The sequence below is a fragment of the Mustelus asterias genome, chromosome 20, assembly GCF_964213995.1.
Source record: "Mustelus asterias chromosome 20, sMusAst1.hap1.1, whole genome shotgun sequence".
Classification (NCBI taxonomy): domain Eukaryota; kingdom Metazoa; phylum Chordata; class Chondrichthyes; order Carcharhiniformes; family Triakidae; genus Mustelus; species Mustelus asterias.
In genome coordinates this window covers 6,356,696-6,376,522 of record NC_135820.1, presented here as the reverse complement: position 1 = coordinate 6,376,522, position 19,827 = coordinate 6,356,696, and the positions used below count along the sequence as shown (strand labels likewise).

Sequence of the window (19,827 nt, the reverse complement as noted above, 5' to 3'; positions counted from 1 at the left end):
GGTTAAGGGTGTTTTTTTTAGAATGAGATCTGTAGATAGTGCTGTGACATCTGTTGTTTGCAGTATATATGAATGATCTGGAGGAAAATGTGGGTAGTTTGATTAGTAAGTTTGCAGATGAAACAAAAATTGGTGGAGTTGCTGATAGTCCCGGGGATTCTCAGAGGATACAGCAGGATACAAATAGATTAGAGACTTGGGCACAGAAATGGCAGATTGAGTTTAATCCGGACAAATGCGAGGTGACGCATTTCGGAGGATCACATTTAGGTGTGAATCGTCCTGTAAATGGAAGAAGCCTTCGAAAAATTGACACACAGTGAGAATGTGCTGACATATCAGTTCATCCGCTTCACGCTGGCTGTTGTGAGGTCTGAAGAACCACCGAAAAAGTATGATTACACCGCTCTTGTTCCTAAGTTTTCCCATATCGCCTCTCCTGTTCCTGAGTTCTACCCATATTGCCTCACTGCATGATCCCACCAAGGTGTCTTCCCTCTTTATAGCTGTGAAATTCTCCCTAATCTATAAAGAAACACCCCCACCTCGTTTGGCACCGTCGCTATCTCGCCTAAATCCTGGAATGCTAAGCAGCCAGTCCTGAATTTCCATCATCCAGGTCTGCGTGCAAAAGAAGTATAAGCAAAAATAAAAGCAAAATGCTGCGGATGCTGGAATCTGAAACAGAAACAGACAATAGTGGAAAATTTCAGCAGGTCTGGCAGCATCTGTGGAGAGAGGGAAGAGGTAAGATTTCGAGACCCTTCGTCATCGGTCATCCAGAATCGAAACGTGAGCATTATTCTCTCTCCGCCGATGCTGGCAGACCTGCTGGAATGTTCCACTGCTGTCTGATTTTGTGTAAAATATGTATGTTGCTGAGGTGAGCCATAAACCACCCTCGCTGTCGGTTTTGCCTCGCTTTCTTTTACCTTACATCACTCTGGAAGTTGAAAAATTGAAATTTGGTTTCGGGTCGTCCTGAAGTGGTGAAAGGCGCCATTCAAATGCAGGTATTTTCTTCCACAGTGTAGTACGGAGAGAGTGAGGTCTTTGGTTGTGTGCCTGATATTGTGAGTGCACCTTTAAAATTCTTCCTGTTTGATTGTTAAGTGAAATCCAGTGCTGACTCCAAAACAATGGGCATGTGTGATTTTGCTATTATTATTTCAGAGAAGAAATCTACCTGGTACAGTCCAAACCATCATGCGAGAAGACCCTGGAAATGGTTGGCACAACCTAACAACCTCCCGCCCTCCCCCGTTTCGGAGTGATTTGCTGAACCAGGAAGTTAAAAAAAATCATCAGCAAGCAGGGATCATAAACACCGAGTTTATTATCTTTTTTATCGAAAGAACATGGCGTCACCTGTGTAAGTTCAGCGCAATTACTTTGGAATTTGACCCTTCCCATACGGAAGATCAGGCATTTAGATTTTTCTCTTGCCTCACACTGGGAGGTGGTGGCAGTCATGGCGATGCTCACGTCCCTTTTATTCCTCCTGTTCGCCAGTTCAGGTGAATTATACTCTGAGTGTACTTCCAATCGGAATGAGAAATGTCACAGATGCAAATTGTTGGTCGTCTCATCCAGTTTGCTGTGGTTGGTTTCGCTGAGATTCAGGCCTTATACACTGGACTCGTCTGTTGTAAGCTTAAAATGAATCTTCCACAACTATAAACAAGTACAACTGACAATTCTCTTCTGCTTATTCCTTTACAGAATTGACGCTAACTCTTATTCTGGCTGAGGATTCAATTGACAGCATTCCTGGAACCTCCGTGTATTTTCTGATGAAAAAGAATACCTCGGGATTTCTTAGTATGACTTGGAAAGTCAATGCCAGCACGACGATAGTGCTAGCAACGGGAGGTTTAACAACATACTTCGGGGCATATAAAGAGAGGGCAGAACTTTTCATTAACAATGCGACTTTACGCCTTGATCATGTGACACACGGAGACTCTGGCCTGTATGCATTAGATATAATCCCCATCTCCGGGCAAATGCAACAAGCCGCAATTAGACTTCGAATATACAGTAAGTACAAACATCGTTCGGGAGTAGTTGATGATAATTAGTCCTCCAGACCCCCAGAAAATGCTTTGGGGGAAATGACGCCATCACGGTCTTTGATGACATTGTTTACTTCTCAATAAAGCTGGGATTGAAAGCAGGGCACACTAATGGTGGTCATGAAATCATCATCCATGGTTGAATATCTCTTTAGGGACGGGTATCTTCATCCATTACGTGCCAGTCCAGGCCAACAGCGAAACTGCTGACCCTTACCATTCCTGGCCTCGAAAGCCACACAACTGCCACAAACTGCTAGATATCAGAAGGAGATCGGCAGCTCAGTAGGTGGTTCTCCACTCACTGAAATACAATTCGAGTTCAGCAACAAATCCTGGACATGCTCGACGCCTAATCCGGATTAGGAACTGGGTTCGGCTGCTCCGCCCCTCGAACCTGTTCCTTCATTCAATAGGTTCAAGGGGAATCTGACTTTCACCTCAGCTGCCCGTTCCCACGTACGTCCGATAGCCTTTCACCCCAAATCCTATTGAGAATGTATGTCGCACTGCCTTAAAGAATTCGAAGATTCTGATTCCACCGCTTTTAAGGAAGCGAGTTCCAAAGACTGGCCACCTCCCAAAGAAAATGTTTCTCCTCCTCTTTGCCTTGAATCGGTGACCCACAGTTTTAAACAGTGATCCTCAGTTATAGATTCTCCCTCAAGACACAACACACTTTCTACATCTACCCTGTGAAGACGCATTGGAAATTTGAATGCTTCAATGAAGGCGCATATACTCTGCTAAACTCCAGCGAATACAATCTCAGTTTGTGAGGCCTTTCCTTTTAAAATAACCCACCCATCCCTGGGATTAGTCTGGTGAACCTTCTTTGAACTGCCTACATTAATATCCTTTCTTGAAAAAAGCGGTCAGTATTGAACACAATATTCCAGTTGTGGTCTCACCAATGCGCTATACACCTGAATCATTGTTCTGTTTTCAATTCCCCTCGCAGTAAATAATATTAGTAAGCAAAACTCTTAGCTTTCCTAGTTAATTGCTATAACCTCGTGCTGACCTTTGGCGATTCATACACCAGGACAATTTATCCTTCTGCTCCTAAGTCTCTCATCACATAGATGATAAACTTACTAAAATTCTTCCGCCAAAATTGACAATTTCACATTTTCCCTCAGGATCCTCAATTTTCCACAGCTTTTCCCAGTCACTTGCTGTAATTACTTCCCTTTCTAGTATCTTGACATCCCCTTCATGATTTACATTGCTACATATCGAACTATGATCATCACATTGAAGAACCAGACCTTCCGTTCATTCATCAAAGATATGTATATAAATTGCAAGTTGAGGTCCCAACACTAATCCCGGTTGCACACCATTCCTTAGATGTTTCCGACCAGAACATGATCTATCTATGCCTATTTTGTTCTCTGTCATTTTGCCAATCTCCTATCCATGCCAATATGCTACCCCTTTTGCCAGGAACTTTCATTTTCCAGAATAACCTTTGATGTGGCACCTAATCAAATGCATTCAAACAATCGAAGTACAATACATTTCCTGGTTCCTCTTAATCTACAGCACACGGTAGTTATTGAAAGGACTCTGGGCTCTTACTTCTGTCCTCCATATGGGAGACCAATGCAAAGTACATGTTTTATCATATTCCATCCCCTTGTTTTCCTTCACTAATTCCCGACTCACTTTCTATAACACTGACTTACTTTGTTAGCAATTTTTTTCTTAATATAAATAGAGAAACATTTTCTATCACTTCATATGTTTCTTGCCATCTTTCCCTCATGCTCTATTCCTCTCTTCATTAATCTTTTAATCATGATTTGCTGTTTTACTTCATATGCTGTCGAATCTTATGATATGGGACCAATTTTGTGTAATTATATATATTTATTTGAAGTTTGATACTGCCTTTAATTTTTTAGTTGCCATTTGGTGGTTCCTTCTCTTGGTAGCTCTTTTTTCTCGGAGAATGCGTGTTCATCGGTTTTGTTTCAAATCTTACCTGAGTTTTGATAGAGAGCCTTTAGTTTTGTCCCCTAATTTTTGGCAACTTCCAACTTTGTCTTGTGATTTAATCATAGATTTGTATCTCTGTCTCTTCCTGCCAAAGAACACTATTCCTTTACAAATTTATACCTTTCTCTCCTGCCTTATCTCTACTCTTTGATGTAGCACATCTCCCTTTTTTCTCCCCTCGCTTCCTGCCTTTCCTTTAATTTCATGTTATTGTGTTATGTCGGTTCCTAGAACACTCGCTCAGGTGTAGCCCATCCCAATGGTGCAGCCTCCATAATTCGCAGCACTGATTTGATTTGATTTGATTTATTATTGTCACATGTATCAGTATACAGTGAAAAGTTTTGTTTCTTGCATGCTGTAGAGACAAAACATACCGTTCATAGAGAAGGATTGGAGAGAGTGCAGAATGCAGCGTTACAGTCGTAGCTGTAGGGAAAGATCAACTTAGTGCGAAGTAGGTCCATTCAAAATTTTGATGGCAGCAGGGACGAAGCTGTTCTTGAGTCGGTTGGTACGTGACCTCAGACTTGTATCTTTTTCCTGACGGAGGAAGGTGGAAGAGAGTATGTCTGGGGTGTATGGACTCCTTAATTATGCTGGCTGTTTTTCCGAGGCGGCGGGAATTGTACACAGAGTGAATGGGTGGGAGGCTGGGTTACGTGATGGACTGGGCTTCACTCTCGACCCTTCGTAGTTTCTTGCGGTCTTGGGCAGAGCCCAAGCCTATCTATTCCACTAACTATGCTAGCTCTTATCTTTGCCACAGTTATCATCACACCCTACATTTGTTTGACATTGTGCACCATGTTGCCATGTTCGGTTACCTGAACTACGTTGTAGTTCTTATACTTTCCACACAGGTACCAAACACCTGTTGAAAAAAGCCAGTGGCCGAGGCTACCCCATCACCTCGATGCTGGTTCAGCTTATCTCCCAAACTAGCAGTTACGTCCTCCTGTCCCCAACCACTGAATAACTCCTATGTTCTGCCGAGACCAATGGGATGGCTTGCTGCTGGAGTGACGTGCCCAGCTGGTGTTCCCCCTCCGTGATGCCCTGCAATATCTGCAGCGCAAGACTCCTGTTCAAAAACTCCGAGCCAAGGTTGCTTCATCTGCAGCTGCTTTCCGCTGGCATGGTTGTCCATGATTGTAGTGCATTCCTCAGATGACGAAATGCTCTAATTACGGCATACCATCAGGGTTGCCATATCTGCCCAATCTTACTTATTTAAATAGCCGATTATTCATTAATAATTTACGTGAATAGACCAATCGCAATTAGCCGTCAACTAACCTCGAGACAAGGCAGGGAATACACTGGAGGCTGCAATGAAATAGAAAACGGAGCGTGCCTATCCCCCTTTGCCCACCCGCCCCGCTTCCACCAAGTTCCCAAATCCACCTCTAATCTACATCTCACCGGGGCCTGGTGCCTGTGCGCACTTTCTGTGTGCGGGTTCATAATGTGCTTTCATAGAGGCATTGATGACTCATAAGAACATAAGAACATAAGAAATAGGAGCAGGAGTAGGCCACCTGGCCCTTCGAGCCTGCCCCGCCATTCAACAAGATCATGGCTGATCTGAAGCGAATCAGTTCCACTTACCCGCCTGCTCCCCATAACCCCTAATTCCCTTATCGATCAGAAAACTATCTACCCGTGATTTAAACATATTCAACGAGGAAGCCTCCACCACTTCAATGGGCAGAGAATTCCAGAGATTCACTACCCTCTGAGAGAAGAAGTTCCCCCTCAACTCTGTTCTGAACCGGCCCCCCCTTATTTTGAGGCTGTGCCCTCTAGTTCTGGTTTCCCTTCTAAGTGGAAAGAATCTCTCCACCTCTACCCTATCCAGCCCCTTCATTATCTTATATGTCTCTATAAGATCACCCCTCATCCTTCTAAACTCCAACGAGTACAGACCCAATCTGTTTAATCTCTCCTCATAAGCTACACCCCTCATCTCCGGTATCAACCTGGTGAACCTTCTCTGCACTCCCTCCAAGGCCAATATATCCTTTCGCAAATAAGGGGACCAAAACTGCACACAGTACTCCAGTTGCGGCCTCACCAGTGCCCTGTACAGTTGCAGCAAGACCTCCCTGCTTTTATATTCTATCCCCCTCGCGATAAAAGCCAACATTCCATTCGCCTTCTTGATCACCTGCTGCACCTGCAGACTGAGTTTTTGCGATTCGTGCACAAGGACCCCCAAGTCCCTCTGCACAGTCGCACGATGTAATTTTTCTCCATTTAAATAATATTCCAATTTACTATTATTTCTTCCAAAGTGGATAACCTCACATTTGCTAACGTTATATTCCATCTGCCAGATCCTCGCCCACTCGCTCAGCCTATCCAAATCTCTCTGCAGGCTTTCCGCGTCCTCCACGCAATTCACTTTCCCACTCACCTTCGTGTCATCAGCAAACTTGAATACCCTAGATTCAGTCCCCTCCTCCAGATCATCTATGTAAATGGTAAACAATTGAGTCCCCAGCACCGATCCCTGTGGCACGCCACTGGTCACCAACTGCCAACCAGAAAAGCACCCATTTATCCCAACTCTCTGCTTCCTGTTAGATAGCCAATCCCCAATCCACACCAACACCTTACCCCTAACTCCGTGTACCCCAATCTTCTGCAGCAACCTTTTGTGAGGCACCTTATCGAACGCCTTCTGGAAATCTAAAAACACCACATCCACCGGTTCCCCTCTGTCAACCGCACTCGTGACATCTTCATAAAAGTCCAGTAGATTCGTCAAACACGACTTTCCCTTCATGAATCCATGCTGCGTCTGCTTGATCGAACCATTCTTATTCAGGTGCTCTGTTATTTCCTCTTTAATAATGGACTCTAGCATCTTCCCAACTACGGACGTTAAGCTAACCGGCCTGTAGTTACCCGCCTTTTGTCTACTTCCTTTTTTAAACAGCGGCGTAACAGTAGCTGTTTTCCAGTCAGCCGGCACTACCCCAGAGTCCAGCGAATTTTGATAAATTACTACTAACGCATCTGCTATTACCTCAGCCATTTCTTTCAGTACCCTGGGATGCATTCCATCCGGGCCCGGGGACTTGTCTACCTTCAGTCCTATTAGTCTACCAAGCACCACCTCCTTAGTAACAGTAATTGTATTAAGGGCCTCCCCTCCCACCAACTCTCGATCTCTAATATTCGGCAAACTATTTGTGTTTTCCACCGTGAAGACCGACACAAAGAACTTATTTAAAGTCTCAGCCATTTCCTCGTTCTCCACTATTAAATCCCCCCTCTCATCTTCCAAGGGTCCAACATTCACTCTCGCCACTCTATTCCTTTTTATATACTTGTAAAAACTTTTACTATCATTTTTTATATTTTGAGCTAGTTTAGTTTCATAATCTGTCTTTCCTTTCTTAATCGCATTCTTAGTCGTTCTTTGTTTTTCTTTAAAGCTTTCCCAATCCACTAATTCTCCACTATTTTTGGCCACTCTGTACGCATCTGATTTTATTTTAATACTCTCCTTTATTTCCTTTGTTATCCACGTCCGGTTATCCTTTTTCTTACAGTCCTTCTTTATCACCGGAATATATTTTTGCTGAGTACTTAAAAAAATCTCCTTAAAAATCCTCCACTGTTCCTCAGCTGTCCTACCTACCAGTCTGCTCGCCCAGTCGACATTAGCCAATTCCACCCTCATCCTATCGTACTTCCCTCTGTTCAAGCAGAGGACACTGGTTTGGGACCCTACTTTCTCACCCTCCATCTCTATCAGAAATTCCACCATATTATGATCACTCATCCCAAGAGGATCCTTCACAAGAAGATCCTTACTCCTACCTGTCTCATTGCACAGAACCAGATCCAAGATAGCTCGCTCTCTCATAGGTTCTGTAACATACTGTTCAATGAAACAATCCCGACAGCATTCCAAGAACTCTTCCTCAAGCCCTCCACGTCCAATTTGAGTCGACCAATCAATATGTAGGTTAAAATCCCCCATGATTATTGCCGTTCCACTTTTGCACGCATCCATTATTTGCTTGTTTATAGCCCTCCCCACCTCTAAGTTATTATTTGGGGGCCTATAGATCACGCCATCCAGTGTCTTTCTCCCCCTACTATTCCTTATCTCCATCTACAATGATTCCACGTTTTGCTCCTTAGAGCCTATGTCGTCTCTCACTACCGTCCTGATATTATCCTTTATTAACAAAGCTACCCCACCTCCTTTTTCTACCTGTCTATCCTTCCTAAATGCCTGATAACCCTGTATATTCAGTTGCCAGTCCCGGTCACCCTGCAACCACGTTTCTGTGATGGACACTAGATCATATTCATTTGTATGGATTTGTGCCATCAACTCATTTACTTTGTTTCGAATGCTTCGTGCATTCAGGCAAAGTGTCTTTATGCCAGCCTTTATCTGGACCCGGTTTGTTGAAGCGCTACTAACATCTCCCAAGCCCTCTCCTCCTTTAGCTAGTTGTTTATTCACTATACCCCTGGCATTAGAGTAGACACCTCTCAATCCTATGGTCTGACCTCTCCCCTTCTCTGTTCCCAGTCCACCTGCCCTCTTGCACTACCTATAACCCTTCTCTGTTTGCGAGCTACCTTCCTCACTCTCAGTCACGTCGCTTTGATCCCCTCCCCCCAACCTATCTAGTTTAAACTCTCCCCAGTAGCCTTAGCCAACCTTCCTGCCAGGATATTGGTCCCCCTGGGATTCAAGTGCCACCCGTTTTTAGTATACAGGTCACACCTGCCCCTAAAGAGGTCCCAATGGTCCAGGAACCTGAATCTCTGCCCCCTGCACCATTCCCTCGGCCACACATTCATCCTCCACCTCACTCCATTCCTTTCCTCACCTTCCCGTGGCACAGGCAGCAATCCCGAGATTACTACCTTTGCTTTCCTCCTTCTCAGCTGTCTCCCTAATTCCCTATACTCTTTTTTCATGTTCCCTTCCCCCTTCTTACCCACATCAGCGGTATCAATATGTACCGCTACCTCCGGCTCCTCTCCCTCCCACCTCAGGATTTCTGGGACTCGCCCAGCGACATCCTGGATCCCAGCCCCAGGGAGGCAGACCACCATGCGAGACTCCCGCCTGCCTCCGCAAAATTGCCTGTCCGTCCCCCTGACTGTCGAGTCCCCGATTAATACCGCCTTCCTCCTCCTTTCCTTAGCCCTCTGAGTTACAGGGCCGGACTCCACCCCGGAGACACGGCCACCGCTGCTTCCCCCAGATGGGCTGTCCCCCCCAACAGTACTCAGACAGGAGTACTTGTTATGTAGGGGCACTTCCACCGGGGTGCTCTCAATCACCCGTGTTCTACCCTTCCTGGCTGTCACCCCACTTGGCCTCCTCCCATGGCCCTGGTGTGACCACCTGATGATAGCTCTTGTCTATCACCTCCTCATTCTCCCTCACCTGCCTAAGATCGTCAAGCTGCAGTTCCAGCTCCCTAACACGGGCCCTCAGGAACTGCAGCTCGACACACCCTCACAGGTGTGGATGTCCGGGAGGCCAGGTGCCTCCAGGACCTCCCACATACTGCACTGCGAGCACCACACTGGCTTTACACTCATATTTCACCCTTTCTTCCAAGGTACACAGAGAAAAGTAAATTATAAATAAAAAAAATAAGAAACTCACCCCTGCTCGCCCTTTCTGCCTAAGCCCGATGAGCCAAAGCCCCTCAGTTCTCACTCAGCTCCCTCTCACTCCGCTGCCCGCTCCCAACGCTCATCTATAAAAGACAACTAGCGGATTGACAGGGTAACTAAACTTTAGAGTTTACATGTGCTGCTCAACTGACAATGTAACGCTAAGAAAATCTTCCCAGAAATTTCCTGCTGAACCATAGTATTCCGACAGTGCAGAAAGAGGCCATTCGACCCACATAGCCTGCACCGACTCTTCAAAATAACATCCAAACCAGACCCTCACCTGCGCCCTATCCACATAAACCCACCCATTTTCCATGTGTTACCCACTTAACCGACACATCCCTGGACACTAAGGGGCAATTGAGCATGCGCAATCCACATCAACTGTACATATTTGGACATTAAGGGAAAATTTAGCATGGCGAATTCACCTAACTATACATCTTTGGACTGTAGGAGGAAAGTGGAGCAGCAGGAGAAAGACAGGGGGAGAGTGCACAAACTCTGGATAGACTCAAGGCTGGATTTGAACCCGGGTTCCTCGTGCTGCGTGGCAGCAGTGCTAACTGCTGTGCCATTATGCCGCCGAGCCAAATGCTCAGCTCCTCGTTGTCCCTCATTTAATCGTAATCTGGTGCCCCTTCCCAACCCATCACTCTGATTCCAGACCACAGTCGAGTTGCATTGCTCCCCCAAAAATGGCAACATGGATTGGAGCAATTTATATTTAAAATGTGGGATGTGCGGTCGGAGTCTGAGGGGCGGATCGAAGTGAACAATTATGGGAGATCAGATTGACCATCCATCCATCTGCTCCATTGTTTAAGCAGCATATCCTTATATCCCTTCCTCCTTCATGCGTTTATTTCGTATCCATCTAAATGCCTCGGCTATGGTAACAAATTCCACTGTCTTACTACTCACTGGGCAGAAGCTGCTGCTAAATTCCCCATTCGTTTTACTAGAAACTAGATAATCTTTATGGTCTCTGCTTTCCTTCTGTCCCCACCTGAATAAAACTATTTACACGGCCTACTATCTCAAACACTTTCCTTATTTTAAACACCGTTATCGAAATTGAAATATTCCGAAAGGATTGAGCCCCAGCTTGTCCCGTCCTTTAGAGTGTGATGGGAAGGAACCTGTGAGTTGAGGTAGCCTCCAAAAATACATTGTTTTCATTATATGCGTCAAATGTCCATGACATAACAGTTCAAATTTGCCATTACATGAAGTTTCTTTTAACGGAGCACTTTAAGGTAGCTCTCATTACAAATTCTATTTCGAAGTTGAATTTGCATTTTGTGCCCGGCGCTCTCTAGTCTAAGAAGTCTCACAACACCAGGTTAAAGTCGAACAGGTTTATTTGGTAGCAAGAGCCACTAGCTTTCGGAGCGCTGCTCCTTCGTCAGGTGAGCAGCGCTCCGAAAGCTAGTGGCTTTTGCTACCACATAAATCTGTTGGACTTCAACCTGGAGTTGTGAGACTTTTTGCTGTGTTTACCCCAGTCCAACGACGGCATCTCCACATCATGGCTCTCCAGTGTACACAGACCAAGGGTTTCGCATGGGATCCATTCCTCCGGTCCACTATGGCGGGGGAACCTTAGTCGGTGCTATTTGTATTTGAACATTTGCACCCCTACCCCGAGTATCTATGTATTCCCCAGCACATGGTGTTGCTCTGTAGTGTGTATTCTGCAACTCGCAGCCGTCGACAGCTTGTTGCACCACAAGGTGAACAAAGTTAAAACAGACCCTGCATTATCTTTCCCAGAGTTTATGGCCCTCCAGCAGCAATTCATAAAATCGTAGAATCCCTACAGTACAGAAGGAGGCCAGTCGGCTCTGTACTGACTGCAAACCACGCCACCGCCCCCCCCCCCCCCCCCCCCGCCCCGCACCCTGTTATTATTCTCATCCGAATCGTATCTTCGATCCCGGTGATGGAACGTGGACTGAAGTGAGTTCCCTGCCATAAATTGGCCAGCTGGGAATATCTGGACATTATCAAATCAATATTCGTAAATTCCCTACGGTGCTCGCTAAATTGACAACCTGGCTATCATTTCATCGAATGTACATAATCTGGTATGTTCTGAGGTCGTGTGGGGCGTTCTGATGTCCTGCTTTTGTTCTTTGTTTTACAGCCCCGATATCCGCTGTGAGGGTCAGCATCAGCCCAGAGAAAGATATATTCATCCAAGACGTGGACAGCGTGACGCTGAAGTGTGCGGCCGTGGGAACTGAACCCAACTATTCCTGGATTGTCGCTGGGCAACCTTTGCCAGAGAATCCGCGGTACAAACTCTCTGCCGATAATGCCAGCCTGTCGATCCATTCGGTGCACACTAATGACAGCAAAGGGTTCATCTGCAGCGTTAGGAACCCTGTGAGCAGCGTGCAGAGCATGCCAGTGATTTTAAAGATATTGGGTAAGTGGAGATATTATGGAAGATGTTGTAACCTGCGCCATTGAATGCAGTCCAACTACCATGGAAAAGTAAAGTAATGATGAAGTAATGCCAAATTCAGAATAGTTTAATTAAAACGCCGCGCCAGATCAACTTAGATTGTGTATCAAGAAGTGGTTACTCGGGATCAAGACACCACAGTAACAGAAGCCTGTGCATCTGCCCGTAAGCATAGCAATATATTCAGTAGCACTTGTGCTTTGTGTTTAATTGTGTGTCTCTATGTTTAAAAACGGACGTTTAATGACTTGGCTTAATGGGCCAAGTTTTGTTAAAACTGTGGCGCCATCTTGGAGTTATTTGGACCAGAATTTCATAGCATTCAGCCCCCGGTGAATCCAAGGCATGTCCACTGCCTTTATTATACAACGGTTGTCTCAATTCTGTTGAATAATCTTAATAATTTACTATTGGAGCAATGCATTCCAGATTTTAATAACTGGCCACGGAAACAAACGAAATAATTTTACTGATGTCTCCTCTTGCTTATTATCCTAAATCTGGACACATAGGTTACCCATCTGTCTCACTGTTTGTCCTTGATTAAGACGACTTAATGGGTGCACCAGGCAAAAGTTCACTTCGATAGGGAGCAGAGTGCTTATTGGAATGGATAATGAATGTAATGCACTGATTTGTCGGTGTATATAACAGGCCAATTATGACTATGATTTATCAACTATACAAAATGGATCTTTTTCTCGTTGTGTTGCACTAAAGTTCCCATAGCCAGTTATTCCTGGACCAGGTCGCTAGTGTATCGCCAGTAGCTTACAGCGTGAGGTGCACTACTCCGCATCCATTTATATCTGACCAGGAGTGCCACTGATGTGTATGGCCGTGGTATGAACGGACATTCCTTGGTCATCAAGTCCTGTGGTGGGACTCAAACCCTTGCTTCTGGCTCAGAGGTAGGGAGGTCACAACACTACCGCTCTCATGATGCACCCACATATTCATTTTGCTGTCTGAGCATTTCAATTACAAGCAAAATATTCTAAATATTTCAGTGTGATTTGCTGCCCATCTCCAGGCTAACATGAGTGCGGCGGCGTGCGAAAGCAATCCTTTATTTGGGCTCTCGATTTCAATTGGTAATTGGTAAAGGGAAAACTCCCACTCGAGAGATTAGTAAATTTTTGCGGGCATCCTGGTCGATGTCATAGACGAGTTCACTTGCTTCATCACTGATGCAAAAATCTCGGCAGTTGTTTTTTTCAGATGTTTCTAAAATGAGCTTGCAAATTTGCACCTGCACCTCTTTTCCACGCTAAATAAATACAGGCAGCAGCATAACAGCTTGTTCATTCTGCCAAAATGCATCTGGCCAAGAATCCTCGATCACGCCATCGCTTTCCAGGGCCGAAAGTATATTTGATCAGGACGATTAATCACACTCCTCCTTTTGCTTTTCCACCCCTCTTGAGTGCATTACAGGAACAAAACAATAGGAGCAGGAGTAGGCCATTCGGCCCATCTATCCTACTCATCAGTCTATAAAATTATGGCTGAACTGAATAAAGCCGCAACTCCATAAAACCGTAAGACGCAGGAGCAGTGTTCAATTCTTTCCCACCCACAATAAACGTTTTGTCAGCCATCGCTAACCAATAATCTATTCAAATCCGTCTTAAGTATTCAATGACTATTTTGTAATGTGCGTGCAATGTAGTTTCATTAAACGAAACAGGAATTGAGAAATAATTATTAACACAGATCATGACATGGTCCTTTATTAATTGTTTTGCAGCCAGTGTGTCCAATGTAATTGTAGCTATCAGTCCGGTATCAGATGGATTGGTGGAGGATGAAGATAATGTGAGCCTGAAGTGTGACGCACAGGGAACTGCTCCAGCCTACTCCTGGAGCCACTCTGGAAAACCATTACTTGAAAACCCGCGATTTACACTTTCTGCAGATCACAGCGCTTTGGTGATCAAACCTGTGAAACGAAGCGATAGTAACGAGTTCATCTGCAAAGCAACTAATGCTCTGAACAGCCAACACAGTGAACCAGTCAAGTTGCGGATTTACTGTAAGTAAATTCAGGTAAAACTGTAGATATGTTGGCGAAACCACATAATGGGATCAAAAGTTAAATCAAAGCTATAATTCACCCACCGGCGAAACTCCATGTTTTAGACCAGTATTCGTCGTGGGAAATTCCAAGGGCAAAACTTATTTCGCCTGAATTTCGTAAACGATGAAGAAACTGAGTCCTCGCTTCTTGACATTCACAGCTACCCGCAGTTATTTTGCGGATTCCTGCATGATAACTTGTGGTGATTAGAGATCATGTGCAGCGTAGCACTCATTCTTTCCCGCCTGCTGTACCCGCAGCACGGGTAAGGAAGGCAAGTGGTATGTTGGCCTTCGTTGCGAGAGGTTTCGAGTACAGCAGCAGGGATATGTTGTTGCAATCATGCAGGAACTTTGTGAGGCCACACCGAGGATATTGTGCGCAGTTTTCGTCTCCTTTTCTGAGGAAGGGTGTTCTTGCTCTCGAGGGAGTGCAGCGAAAGTTTGCCAGGTTGATTCCAGGGATGGCGGGACTGATGGGTGAGGAGGGATTAATTAAGTTAGGATTGTTTTCGCTGCAGTTCAGACGAATGGGGGGCGTGGGGGGGGGGGGGGCGTTGGGAGGCGGGTGATTTGATAGAGACTTATAAAATTTTAACAGGAACTAGACAGGGTCGATGCAAGTAGGATGTCCCCGATGATGGGGGAGTCCAGAACCACGGGTCACAGTCTGAGGATTCGGGGTAGATCATTCAGGATGGAGATGAGGACATTTCTTCACCCAAAGAGTGTTGAGCCAGTGGAATTCATTACCACAGGAAGCAGCTGATTCCAAAACATTCAGTGCATTCAAAAAGTGGCTAGATATAGCACTTGGGGCGAATCGTATCAAAGGTTATATGGAGAAAGCAGGATTAGGCTATTGAGTTGGACGATTAGCCATGATCGCGATCGATGGCGGAGCAGGCTCGAAGGGCCAGGTGGCCTCCTCCCACTGATGTCTTCTATGTTTCTATTACAGAGGATCTGTGATGTGTGCGATTAGGGCAAGAATCAATATTCCTGAAGTAGTGGGAGTGAGGAATCCTCAATGGGAGCACAATGGATTAGAAAAAGTCTTTGGCACCGGCCCAATTTGCTCCATTACTAAGTGCTGTTAGGCTGGTCCTTATTCTTAATTCCAGGTTCGGGCTATGCTGGCAACTGACTTCAGACTTTCGATACAATCCTGTTGGTCGAGCGGTTCTGCTCAATTTAAATTGAACAACAAAGAACGCAGAGAAGTTTGAAAATTTCGCCTTTCTTCTCTTGTGCGAGGGAGGAAGGTTTCAATGTTTTAGCCAGTATAGTTATGGATATTGTTATCGATTGATGAGCAAATCCCACGTTGTGCACCAGATCTCCAGATAAATAGCAGAAAATTCAAGTATAAGGGACGCCCCACGGATTACTGACAAATACCAAACATGGTGAAAAATCTCAGCAGGTCTGATAGCATCTTTGGAGAAAGAATAGAGCCAACGTGTATTGTCAGGACGGCCCTTCTTTTCAAAGTTTATTTATTAGCCACAAGTAAGGCTGAAATGAATACTGCAATGACGTTACTGTGAAATTCCCCTAGTCGTCACAGTCCAGCGCCTGTTCGAGTCAATGCACCTAACCAGCATGTCTTTCAGACGATGGGAGGAAATCGGAGCACACAGAGGAAACCCATACAGACCATGGAGAGAACGTGCAAACTCCACATAGACAGAGACCCAAGCTGGGAATCGAACCCGGGTCCCTGGCGCTGTGAGGCTGCAGTGCTAACCATTGTGCCACAGTGCCCTTCGGTCAGGCCATTCGCCAGGAAGTCATCTTGACTCGAAACGTTGGCTTTATTATCTCGGCAATGATTCTGTCGGACCTGCTGAGTGTTTTTACTTCAGATTCCAGTGCTTTGCTAGCCAACCGTCTTATCTAAATTAGTTCAGCAGAGAATAAGTCATGCCGCCAATGTGTTATCAGAATATTTTCTATCGTGCCTAAGCTGATTTTCCACCGATCTTCCTTTCTCATGAATTCCCACCTACCTGGCAGTTATTTATTCCCATTTATTCCCATTTCTATTTTCTAATCAGATGGACCAGATTCAGCCCAGACAAATGTCACGGCAGGGAAGTGCGGTAGCACCTACACGGGAGGATTTTGTGTGAAGAATGGTTCAGAAGTGAGTCTCATGTGCCAGGCTCAGTCTTTTCCTGAGTGTAACTATACGTGGTCGTTCAATGGAATTACCGTCAGCAGTGAAACGGTGCACGTGATACGCAACGCAGAGTTTAACAACACTGGAAATTATAGGTGCCTCGCAGAGAACATCTATACTAAGAAAATGGGCGATTCGGAAATATCAATCCTGGTGTATAGTAAGTTTGTTGATATGGACAAAACTTCGTTGTCGGGAAGGACTTTAGTAGTTGGGCCGGGTCTCTAACTCTCTCGTTAGCATTCACGAATCAAAAGTACAAATCTGAATTACAGCTTTTTGTTGCTTGTCCATCGGCGGTTTTGCCTTTAACTGCCGAGATGCTGTTGGGTTTGAGGGCTTCTAAACCCTTTAATCGTTCTGGGAATAGACGAGCAAGCGTTCTTCCCTGAGATGACTTGTTACCGGACACAATTAGGCTGTCCAACCATTTTCCGCCTTTGTCCCCTTGAAGCGACGAGACAAAATTTTTTGGCGTTTTGAAAACGGCCTCTATTTGCAAGGGATCCGGTACTGCAGCTGGTGCACAGTGAGCCTTGAATAAAGCCTTACAGGGGCAGTTATACCTTCAGATTCAGGTACAAGTAATTAGCATACACCAATCAAAGATGCACTTCTTTTCTGAAATTATCTTTATGCACTAATAACAGTAGCTAGGATAACATAAGGTATAACATAAGAGTGTAGTTGTCCAATTATAATTTGACCACGTCTACTAATCTATAATATCACCAAACATGTATTTCTTTCGATTTATTTACTAACTTCCAGACATAGGTATGATTTAAAAAAGGTTTGACTAGTGACGTATCAAGACTGCATCAATTCTCTGACCCACTGTCCATTGTTTTTTAGTGGATACCCATGAGTTGCAGCTGTACAGTGTTCAGCTGGATTCTTCTGTGAACATTGTGAGAAGAAAGTCTCCCTTACAATTAATTGAGCCATGGTCATTTACTATTCTCTGTAGCGAAGACAAATGGTTACTCAACAGGAGTTTATCTGTCTTTGAGAGTATTAGTAGCTAGCAGCTTATGTATTTTGCACATTTGTGTGACTATAAAACTTTAATGTAATAAAGTCAGGGCGTACATTCAAGATTTTATGTCAACGATGTCAATAGATTCTGGCAGCGATTTACAACCTAAGGCTTGCTACATACTTCCTGTTATATGACTGCATGAGAAGTCATAATGATTTCGCTTCTTGCAATAGCTGTCTTCTCATTATGTTCTGTTTCTCACTCGCTCGTTATTCCCTGTCTTCCTTACGTCTTGTTTTATTTTCTGGCCTCTAACCTACACATCTCAGGACACTAAGGGGCAATTTTAGCATGGCCAATCAACCTAACCCGCACATCTTTGGACTGTGGGAGGAAACCGGAGCACGCGGAGGAAACCCACACAGACGCTAGGAGAATGTGCAAACTCCACACAGACAGTGACCCAAGCCGGGAATCGAACCCAGGTCCCTGGAGCTGTGAAGTAGCAATGCTGTGCTAGCGTGCCGCCCATTGTTGCTTATACATGCACACACAATGTCCTCAGTTGGTCTCAAGGTTTTAGGCTTATTGACTATGAGTGCAGATTTTTAAAATTGCTATTATTTTGGTCGCATTACCTTATACAATAAGACAAATTTCTCGTAAAGATAGATTCTAGTTCGAAATAATAGTTAAATTAGTAACCAAATGGTCTGATAATGTGAAGCTCTGAAATTGTGGGAATTGTATGATTCTTTCATCTCGATCGTTTAAAGTTGAAGCCATCTGATTGCTGACCTGTTGTTCCTCACACCAAGTTGAAATGATGAACCCCGTCCCTTATTATTTTCACTTCAGGTGTGTGTGACGTGGCAATATCCAGCTTTTGTTGCGTGACACTTGGAAAACTCTCCCGGGGTAACTTGGAAAATGTAAAATCTGCCAATCCACTGAGCACTTTTCTTTAAATTAAACAAAGCAGAAACTGGTAACAATAACGGCACATTTTTGTCTTCCTGCCAGGGCCACCTGTCGGAGAGATTGCATGTGATGCCGAAGGGAGAGAAGATCAACTGAGTTTGTCCTGTTCATGGGCGGATGGGATACCGCCAACAGCCATTGAAATGAAAGTTGGGTCGACCACTCAAACGGGATTAAATAAATTGAATTACACCATTGCAAAACCGGGCAACAAATTACCAATTGTTCTACAATGCAAAGGACAGCACGTGATGTCCACAGAAACTTGTAGAAAAATTTTAGGTGAGGAAAAAATATATGGGACATTTCTGGAAAGTAATTTGTGTATGCGCACATATATAACAATGTAGAGAGTTCGATGCTGATTACTAATGCAAATTTCCATTGGATTTCTTTGTTGCGTGTTATTGAGTGAAGTGCGGGACTAGTGACATTGACATAGAAGCAGTGAACAAATCTTTGATGATGGTATAGTTGTTGGCTTGGTAGTATCGGCAGATATAATAAGTATTGAAGGTGCTAGAAAGGTGCAATGAAAGTTAATCAGACAACGATTGTAGGGCATGTTACTGCCCAGCGAAACAGGTTATACCGATCAGAAAAAAAAAATACCAGCATGTACACAATAGACTGCAGGCACATCCTTAAAGGAACGAAACCCACATTCCTTACCTGGTCTGGGTGCATGGCACAGTGGTGGGCGGCACGGTGACAGAGTGGTGGGTGGCACGGTGGCACATTGCTGCCTCACAGCGCCAGGGACCCAGGTTCAAACCTGGCCTCGGGTTACTGTCTGTGTGGAGTTTGTACGTTCTCGCCGTGTCTGCGTGGTTTTCTCCGGGTGCTTCGGTTTTCTCTCACAGTGCAATTATGTGCGGGTTAGGTGGAGTGGCCATGCTAAATTGGCCCTTAATTGTCAGGGTAAATAGGTGGGGTTACGGAAATAGGGCCTGGGTGGGATTGTTGCCGGTGTTGGCTCGATGGGCCGAATGACCTCCTTCTGCACTGTGGAGAAGGTATGATTCCATGATTCACCATGGGTGTGAAGAACATACAGGTTCTGAACAGTCTAGACCCGAGTACGGTTTGAAAACTGCTGTTGGTGTCATGCTGGTCCACACCGGCTGTGTCGACAACGGAGCACCCCTCACTTACCACCCATTTTTGTGATCTGTTAGGCACGTTATTCAATAGGAACTTTCAAAAAAGCAGATTATTTGTAAAGGTAACACATGCAACACCGAGGGAGTGAAACGGCGGAGGATTGGAATTTTAGAATTAATTAGAACGTTCTTTCAACACTTCTGTGAACAAGTAGACCGAATTCTTCTTTTTGTGTTGTATTGTGCTTTGAGCAATTGACAGTCCAACCTGTTTC

The 19,827-nt window shown here is 44.8% G+C and overlaps 1 protein-coding gene across 1 annotated transcript in view; it reads left to right on the top strand.

Moving 5' to 3' along the window:
- The first annotated feature begins 1,424 nt into the window (after positions 1 to 1,424).
- Positions 1,425 to 19,827, top strand: part of LOC144508748 (B-cell receptor CD22-like) — a 42,837-nt gene continuing 24,434 nt past the window's right edge. The window contains exons 1-6 of the mRNA XM_078237057.1: positions 1,425 to 1,517; positions 1,723 to 2,040; positions 11,899 to 12,183; positions 13,973 to 14,257; positions 16,362 to 16,646; positions 18,492 to 18,731. Coding sequence (XP_078093183.1) covers positions 1,472 to 1,517; positions 1,723 to 2,040; positions 11,899 to 12,183; positions 13,973 to 14,257; positions 16,362 to 16,646; positions 18,492 to 18,731 — 1,459 coding nt within the window. The 5' untranslated portion in view covers positions 1,425 to 1,471. The remainder of the gene's footprint in view (positions 1,518 to 1,722; positions 2,041 to 11,898; positions 12,184 to 13,972; positions 14,258 to 16,361; positions 16,647 to 18,491; positions 18,732 to 19,827) is intronic.